A 9,631-nucleotide genomic window follows, 5' to 3' on the forward strand; every position below is an offset into this window, starting at 1 on the left:
GGGGGGGGTTCTGCTTTTTTTATTTTGTTGCTGCTTTTGTGCAAGGGTGACAATAAAACGAAATGTGTCAGACAGGTAAGACCGAGTGATATGGAAAAACAAACACATGGGTAGCCACCTCTCGGAGAAGGAGGGACGCTTCTGTCACAAATTCATGTTGACGTCCATTGTTACTTTGTTACAGACTGGGTAGACAGTAACCACTCATCTCACTTATGATTTGTGTATGAGTTCTGGGTGAGGCTTATGGGTTATGAGGGATCAGACGCTTACCTCACCAGCAGCTGAAAATTTGTTACCCATTGAACGACAGTGCGAGGGGCCTACGCAAGATGGTTGGTTGGAGGGACTTCCTAACAACAACGACAGGGGATTGGATTATGACGGCTCGCCCACAACGCCAAGGGCCTATACATGATTTATGACAAAGCGTAGTGGATTCACTAAGGTGGCCGTCTAAGACAGGGGTTATTGTTTGGTGTGATAGGGGTTGTGTATTAAAAAATGGTGGCTGCGGCCGCGTTGGACAGGTGCCGGTTTTACACAGTTAAATTATATAGAAAGAACGCAAGGGAGGAAATGAAAAGTGGCCGTTAGTACAGGTGGCCATCATGGCAGGTTTGACTGTTTTTGGGGGGGCACCAGCTTTGGGTCCTACTGATTAATATTTCAACTCAGTTGTTTATATGTTTCCAAGTCCCACAGCACGGTGTCTTGTAGCCATGTTTGTAGTTTTGGCACAAAAAGATTTTCATTTCCTACTTTCTTTCAGTCCATACATGGCTGAATTTGGGGGTTCGAGCCTTTGCTCAGTTCGACATTGTGTCTTTGGGAAATCGCATTTTACATGAATTTCCCATTTAGTTCAGTCCTTTCGGAGATGAACGTTAAACTCGGAGGTCACATGTATCTCTTAAATGAACTATTAGTGTTGATAGGGGTGTTAAGCCTATACCATTTCACATGGCTGGAGAGTGACTATTTTGATGCACTGTGTACGTATATGATCGTCGTGTTTAGCAAAGAAACTCTATGAAAATTTAAAAGATTTCAAGCAAAAAATGTTATTTCTGTACCCTTTTTACTGCTACTCCTCGACTCCTCACTGCTGTCTCTCATCCACACCCTTGATCTTATGACAGGTATGATCTAACACATAGCCTTTTCGGATAATGGCGAAAAATCTTGGAGATCCCGTATGCAAGTTGTGCATGAAAATCATTAAGAGTAGGCTTAGGCCATCACCTGAGCAAAATTAAAAATTTCTTGCCAACTAAAAAATGTTTAATGTGTCCTGTGCACTCATATTATGACCTTATGCAGTTGCAGTTGTCGTAAAACACTGAAGAAAAATGTTTTAAAAAGTAATAAATTGGAATGAGTTTATTACAAACAATGAACTGTTGGAAAGAGCTAGGATTGAAGATATTAACACTACTGTTAAAAGGAGAAGATTGAGACATTTCGGACATGTTTTGGGATTACCAGAGTCAAGATTGCCCTTGAAGACATGGTACTGGAGACCAACTGGAAAAACAAGAAGAGGTAAATGAACTGGAAGTTAAAAAAGCACAATCAAGGTTGAGGCAATCGCCCAGGGCCTGGATGTGCCAAGGTTAGAGGGATTGACTGCTCTCTGCCTTGTGTGCCTGTTTGTACAGGGAGAGAGTAAGTAAGTAATGTGGCTTTCATACTCACATACTAGATATCAAAGTGGTGTAAAACTGGACCCTTTTCAGGTGGGCGCTGAGTCTGCTTTCTGCTCTGATGGAAATAGAGGAGAAACTTACCACCATCAAACTTCCATTCCTTGTCTTGCATGGAGGAGATGACAGAATCGTCAGCTCCAAGGGCTCAGAGACTTTGCATAAACTTGCAGAAAGCACAGATAAAACAATAAAGGTGGGTCTTTAGACTTTGATGCAACAGATATTGATAATTCTGTGATTGTAGAAACTCATTTTAAATGCCTGTCCTGTTTGAACAGTGTATATAATTAAGTTTTACATTGTTATTTTTCTTAAGTATGGTGTTTCTGTGTGGGTGGTGGGAGTGTGCTACTGGTACGTCCCAGCATCTTTTTTGTCCATATTTTGTTCTTGTCTGTACTACTCTTTCTTATTGCTTAATATGATCATTATTGTGTCTGCACACTCCCCACTCACAGTGGAGGCCTTGAGTATTGATACCTCATGGAATGCTCTCTCTCTGTCTCTCTCTGTCTCTCTCTGTCTCTCTCTCTCTCTCTCTCTCTCTCTCTCTCTCTCTCTCTCTGTGTCTCTCTCTCTCTCTCTCCCTCTCTATCTCTCTCTCTCTCTCTCTCTCTCTCTCTCTCTCTCTCATCATGGTGTAATCAGGCGCTCGTCAAAATAGGGAAATCGAAATCGACATTCTTGAATTTTTGTTTTAATTTTTGTTTTTTGCCTCAATGCCTTGTAAGTCCATTAAAAAACACTTTTACGTGTGGATTTTTGTGGGGGAAACATTGAGTAAAGGTACAACAAATTTTAATTTGCAGTTTCCAAGGACTCTTAAGCTATAGAAATCCCCAAACTTTGGCAGCCATTTTCTCACTAATTTTACTTCTGAAACCAGGAGGCCCCACCTCCTTTCATCCACAAATATCTCTACTTCTGCTCAAGATAAATGGATATTTTTTTCATTGAAAGCAAGGCAACTGAATAACATTTAAGATGATACCAATAACTCCATATGTCCAAAACTTGACAAGTGCTTGATTCCACTGCGTCGTGACTCATATTGTTTGTCTACAGCAGGAGAGAGCAAAGTGCCAATGTTTAGAAACTTACTTCACTGCAGAGGAGGCATTTTTATGTTTGATCTTTCTTTTAATTATTTAATTTCGTAAAGCTTTTCTTCAACTAGATTGCACCTCTTCACTTTACCCATTTTGTTTTGTTTTTTCGACAGATTTATCCTGAAGGGTTTCATCAGCTACATGCAGATGTAGAACCTGTACGCAGTGACAGCTGTAAGAACATTGTAGACTGGCTTGCCAAACGTGTGTCTTAGGTAGGTGAAACTGTTCATAGAAGCATTTGGTCACAATATTTCTATTATCTCTAAAATGTTGAATTTCAGTAGCATCCCAGAGTTTAACGTTGTTCTGAATTAAATGTGGATCTTTTTGGTTTGTAGTGTTGTATGCTCTGAAAATAGTTTCACACTAGCTGGGCCCCCCTGTCGATGAAAGGAATTACCAGTGCATTAACATCAACTGAAAGCGCACAGCTAGTGAACGGAAACCTCTCTTGTTTACAATGGCGTCTTAGAAGACGGACTTTCCCAAGATTAGATCTTAACGAAATAATGAAAAACTGAAAATTAAACTACTGTGCCTTCAGGCTCCTCAATGAAACTTTGCACCCTATAAATTGTTCTGAAGCACCACCAATTTTGTCAAATTCGAAAGTTAAGTGGTTCGGAAGTTTTAGGCGGCCAAAGTCTGAACTTTCACAAATATAATATTGAGATGTAGGTGGGCCTCTAGTTTTTAGTACTGCTGGGAACTTTTAAAAAAATAATGCCATAAGTGGCTTTGTTGTGTTTTGGTGGAAGCAAAAGTTTTTTGGTCTCATTATTATTCCCAATATTGAATTTTAAAATGTCTGTGATCTTTACAGGCTAGGAAATTCCTGAGCTCATAATAGTAAATGACAAATTATAATATCTCTATAGCTCTGTCTGTGAAAAAAAAATGGTTATGAGTTGTTTACAAAGATTCTTGCAATGTGAAATGAGGGACAAGGTTTGATTTGTTTGGTTCTTAACTTTTATACAGACAGAACAGCTGAGACAGAAACCCATCGGAGGTGACTCTCCTTTGATAAGTTGCTTTAAATGATTGACCAGTTAAAGCTGAAGACATGTCCAATACAATTCAAAACTTGTTTTCATTTGATTATTCATTCTGCCTGAAACAGAGACTTTGTTCCATGATGGCCCAGAGAAACAAATCTAGCTTCAATTCTTATTTAACAAACTAAAAAAGTCAGCCTTTGCTGACTAAAGGCAGTTGGATGAAGACGTCAGTGGGTCTAAAAATAAATTTCTGGGAAAAGTAAGAGGTTTCATATCGAATGCAATCCAAAGCTGTCTCTGAACTCTGAATGGTAAACAGTAGGCATTGTGGGTTTTCTAAATTCTGACTATTTTGATCGCGTCATTAGCTATTTACAGCTTGTTCTTATTGTTATGACACCAAATGGGGGTAGCATTGAGTGATGTGTGAAAGAAAGGAGGAGAACAGGGAAATAAAATCATTATGCGGATAGATGAGATCATGGGTTTGAAGAGGTTAAGCATGTTTCATGCGTTGATTTACAAGTTGGGCCAAGACCTCAGTTACATAACTGTGTTAGAGTTAGGTCATGTGAACTCTCAAGCAAACTGTTTTTGTTTGATAAGAATCATTTCCACTGAAATTGGTGTTAGATGTGTTCAGTGGGATTTGATTTGTTCCTGCCACTCCTCTGAGCTTTTCTTTACCTAAAGCAAACTGGAAATGCTGTACAAGACGAAATATTTATCTCACTTCCTTATAATTTACTCTGAGACATGCATGACTACTGACAATAGTATGTCCCCGAAACCTACCATTGACTTAGTTGATGCAGTGTTCCTTTTACAATTTTTTAAAACAATTTTCTCATAATTTTTTTTTTCAGGATTTTTTCAGCTGCAGTTAATAACTGAACTACTTGCCTACTCATTCTAACCTTTGGCGTGCTCCCGGGAGAATCAAGTCAAACACTTCGCCTCTCTGGAAAGTGACAGTGAAGTTGGCCTATCGCAGGTTTTTGGAAAACTGTATTGTTTGTCTGTTCTGTGTAAATACGAGCACCTATTTTTATAGCTGACATCTATATGTGTGTGCGCCCTGAGAAAGGTACCAAAAGTCGCCCCAGACCGTTTCGAGCTACAGGCTGATAAGGACAAAAATCACTTTTTTGACCAAAATGTTTCCTTAAAAAAATTATAGATCCACCATTTTTTTACTCTGTGCTCAAAGAGTTTTCATTGGTTTGACTTCTAAATATTTTATTTTGAATTATTTTGAGAGTATGGTATAAAAAAAACATAATGAAAAGTGCTTTTAATAGGTGTTAAAATCTGTTCTTGAAGCACGCTTTCTCTCCCCTGCTATGTTTTACCCGTGTACAGTGAAGTAGCAGAAAAATGTAAGTGATAATTAATTTTGAAAAAGAAAAAAAAATATAAATGTAGATCTAGATCTAGATCTCACGGTGACAGGCTGAGGAGTGTTTTCGTTGTCAGTGGTGCTAGTGCTAGATCTGTCAGTAGATGTCCCAGGTCTGGGTACATTATATATATATCTTCTCCACTTATCGCCTCATAAATCAAAACATACACACTGTTCATCATAACTTGTGGACACCCAAACACCCCCTTCCCCTCCCCACATATATAAACACACACAAGAGCATGCACATGCACAAACAAGTTTTTGAAATATAATTACCCAATATCACGGAAAGCAAGCGTGTTCGATGGGGCAACGGTCATCTTTTTTTTTCCTTCTTTGTCTTTGTACTACCTGATTTTGGGCCAAACTACCTGAAACTGGCCCTGAATCTACCTGAAATGAGAACTGGAGAAACAACAAAGAACTGCGCGGAAGTTTCTTATTTTCAGTTGTTCAGTCTGTTGGACAAATAACCCCTTTTATTCGCACTAAAAGTGGTGAATATACACACACCACAAAGAACTAGCTTGTAGATATCCTGTTTAAACCACTGCATTGGGCTATTTGCAAGCATTTTGAAACTGCTGGGTTTACTTTATAGTCAATTATAGTTGAACCCGCGTGCGCTGCGGTTGCGGTCCGTGACGCAAGTTTTACCGGACCGCATATGCTGCGGGAGCGGTGCTCAGTGAGTTAACTCAGAATGATAAAAATCCGACTTTTCCTACCTTTCTTTTGGCACACACACATATTTTTATTTTGTTAACAGCTTTACTTTTTACTTCATGTTTTTGCTGAGTGCTTTTGGGTAATTCCATTGTATCAAAAGAAATTATGTTAAAGTGAGCACATTAAACTAAAAACATCAAACTAATAAAATTTGCCGATGATTCCACTCTACAAGGCCGTATAACAACAAATGAAAATGAATACAGGGATGCTGTGAATCTATTTACAAATTGGTGTGATAACCTCTTCCATTTACTAAATGTAAAAAAGACAAAGGAATTAATAATAGACTTTAGAGTAAAAAAAGACCAATTGCAACCACTATTTATTAAAGATGAAGAGGTGGAGGTGGTAAGCTCTTACAAGTATCTTGGTGGAACAATCGACCACAAACTTGACTGGCATCCCCACGCTGCTCTTGTGCATAAAAAAGTAAATCAAAGAATGTTTCTTTAAAGGAAATTAAGAAGTTTCTGTGTTGACAATAAGATTATGTCCCTTTTTTACCATTTTATGATTGAAAGTGTGCTATTATTTTGTATTTGCTGCTGGGGTGGGAATTGTAAGGTGAAAGATAAAGAAAAATTTGACAGAACCATTAAGAAAGCCAGCAAGATCTCGGGATATGATTTTAATAGAATGAATGAAATGTATAACACCACATGTATAAAAAAGATAAAAAGCATTATAAACAACCCATCACACCCTTTTTCCACACAAATTGTAAGATCACGCAGCGGCAGATATGTACCTCCAAAAACAAAGAAAGAAAGATATAAAAGAAGTTTTTTACCTTCTAGCTTAAGGCTTTTGTCAGAATGAGCATAGATGTGTGTTGCTCTTAGAGTATGTATCTGTATAACTCCAAAGGTCTAGTATTTAAATTCCTGCATGTGGTTGAATGATGCATTTGATGTAAATGTACATTTTGTCAGCTTTACTTCTCCTTTCATATTGAATTTTAATGAAAGTAATATATATAATTTTAATTTTTTATGTATACCTGCATGTGTTTTTACGGTCCAGTACAGCCAAGGAAAATTTCCCTCTGGGATAATAAAGTACTATCTATCTTATCTTATCTTATCTTATCATCAATCTATAATCATTGAGCAACTCCCCTCCAGCTTTCAGTGTCAGACTATGTTACTGGCCAACCAGCTGAATGCTACAAATATACAAATTCCTTTTCTTATGCTTAGATTTCCGGGTGGTTCCTAGATCTACAGGGTTGTGCTAATCGGCTTCATTTGTATACTGGTTAAGGGCTTCTCTGTCGCACGCAGAATACCCAAGTTTGATTCCGGTGAGGAAAGAAAATATTTCTTGAGTATCTTGGTCTTTCTGCTGGGATGTTGTTTCCCTGTTTTCCCTGACAGGCAAGGTCAGAAGTGCATCTCCTAAATGATCTAAATTGGGTCAATGGGGGTGTAAAAACACCTACTTTTTTTTTAAAAAACCAAACGCTGTGCAAGACACTGAAATAGTCAAAGGGAACAATGTGTATAGTTACGTTGATGAGTGATAGTACAAGATGAACCATTTCCCTTGAGTCCATTTACCATTTGCCCCCCATCTCCACCCCTTGTGATTGTTGTGGTTAAAAATAGTTGTTCGAACTTTGTGTGGTTGTTCAATAGCTAAAGCCTATTTCCATCATATGAGAAAATGTTCAGGGGAGAGCCACCAGTTTAAAAGAGATCTCTTTGTTGCTTGGTGCCTGCAACAGTGTTTGTGGACTGCATGTTGCCAATTTGAAGTGTCAAAAATGCCATAAAGCTATTGAGGAAGCTGGATTTATAGTTTGAATTTGATGTTTTTGTGATTTCTTCGTTCATGAACGAATAATGCCGGAAATGATATTGTTCACCCCTGTTGCTCTGAGTCCATTTCATCAACACTCGGTTGTTTTACTCGCCTTGTTTTTTTTTCAAGTATTACGATTTTTACCTCTGTGAGACATTTTTCATATGTGTCATTTTAATACTCTACCCTTTTTAAGCGTGCTAGTGTCATATATATACAAATCTTTTAATTTTTTTTTTCCTTGAGTTTTTTTATATTTTTTTTATATAATATCAGAAAAAATGCAATGGAAGAAGTAGGAAGTGGTCGCTTGTACAGGTGATTGTTGTGGAAGGGTGGCCGTTAGAGCAGGTTGAACTGTACTTGCACTTGCAAGCTTCTGATATGTTACTCATCATAGTACTCATAATAGTTCCTACTTTTTACTCTCAGTGTACAGTAGTGTGTTTATGTGGAATAGAACGTGAGAACTAAGAAGTTCAACTAAAGAGGAATTCCAAATTATATTTTGCTTCTTAAAGTGGGAATTGTGTTTTCTCATAAAACATATTATGGTTATAGCCGTAGTTCCTGTTTTTAACTCTCGGTGTACTGCAGTGTGTTTATATGGAACAGAACGTTAAAAAGTTCAACTTAAAGAGAAATCCCAAGCTATATTTTGTGGCTAACTTTAGGAATTGTGTTAACTCATGTGATATGTGATTGTTTAGTCAAATATTCTCAGGAAATGAAACAATTCTTCCATTTTGTAAATTTATACTGCATAAGGTCAGAAAGCATTATAAGGAACATCAAGGGTGAGATGCTTGGGATGGAGCAGAGTGAGGGAAACAGTTCTCGTGTCTCACAGATTTCTTAAAAATTGTCCTGTTAGGTCCCTTGCAATCACGACTTAACTTGTCTATCGTCATCTTTACCACTGCAAAATCCTTTGATCTAAATGACACTGCAAAATGAGGCTATCCAATGATCCATACACTGCAATTGTGAAATGCCCTTGGCAGTGTTGTTATCATTGTTGATTGGAGGACTTTTGTAGACAAATGTTGCATGATAGATTTTCAACTAGATTGTCTCCTCTATTACATAAATTTTACATGGTTTCAGGAAAGGCTGTCTATCAGTAATATGGGAATTCTTTTATTTGAAAGTCATTGATTTAACCCATAGGGTTGATCTGACAGTTTACTTTAAGTGACTGTGTGCATGTTGTTCATGAAAGAAAATGGACCACTTGTCTAAGATTACCACTGTTCTCTGAGACAATGGATGATTGTTTTGGTCAGGTTCGAGGATGGTAATTTATCATCAACTTGTAATGTGTTGTCGAAATATTTAGTCTTTGTTCTTCAGTTGTTTATTACAAATACAAATTTAGGTTAAAATTAATGCTGTTACAGATATTGTAATTTCTTCAGTAAACAAATTGTTTTTAGTTAGTGATGTCAAATTTGTTTTTTAACTGCTTTTCTGAGTTTGTGAAGCTGTCCCTTTCCCAAGTCCTAGATATTGTTGAAAATTTATAATAGGATATCTTTAGCTGAGGCTATTTTTTTTTTACACCACGGAGTACATATATAATATACCAAGACCTTGTACTCAAACTGTTTGCACTGTTATAGAAACTGATGAATTTGACAAACTGAGTCTACAAAATATAAGTGGAAGTTATTATGCATATTCGCCATACCTTGCCATATTGCATGGCCTTTGCCATCTGCCATAGTGCCTCAAAGTTACAGTCAAACTCCAATCCTGGGACAAGTATGAAGTATAGCAGGACTGGTGGCACAACAAAAACAGGCTTTATTAATGCTGTTCTCCGATAGCACAGACTGCCCAATGTCAAGGGAAATGATTCTGCCATGA

General features: G+C 37.6%; 1 protein-coding gene across 2 annotated transcripts in view; it reads left to right on the forward strand.

Moving 5' to 3' along the window:
- LOC101859144 (monoglyceride lipase) overlaps positions 1–5,236 on the forward strand; it is a 20,238-nt gene extending 15,002 nt beyond the window's left edge. For both annotated transcript variants that reach the window (XM_035972339.1, XM_005090813.3), the window contains 3 exons: positions 1,740–1,902; positions 2,932–3,033; positions 4,689–5,236. In XM_035972339.1, coding sequence (XP_035828232.1) covers positions 1,740–1,902; positions 2,932–3,033 — 265 coding nt within the window. In that variant the 3' untranslated portion in view covers positions 4,689–5,236. The remainder of the gene's footprint in view (positions 1–1,739; positions 1,903–2,931; positions 3,034–4,688) is intronic.
- The last annotated feature ends 4,395 nt before the right edge of the window (positions 5,237–9,631 follow it).

The sequence above is a fragment of the Aplysia californica genome, unplaced genomic scaffold (genome assembly GCF_000002075.1).
Source record: "Aplysia californica isolate F4 #8 unplaced genomic scaffold, AplCal3.0 scaffold00022, whole genome shotgun sequence".
NCBI lineage: Eukaryota > Metazoa > Mollusca > Gastropoda > Aplysiida > Aplysiidae > Aplysia > Aplysia californica.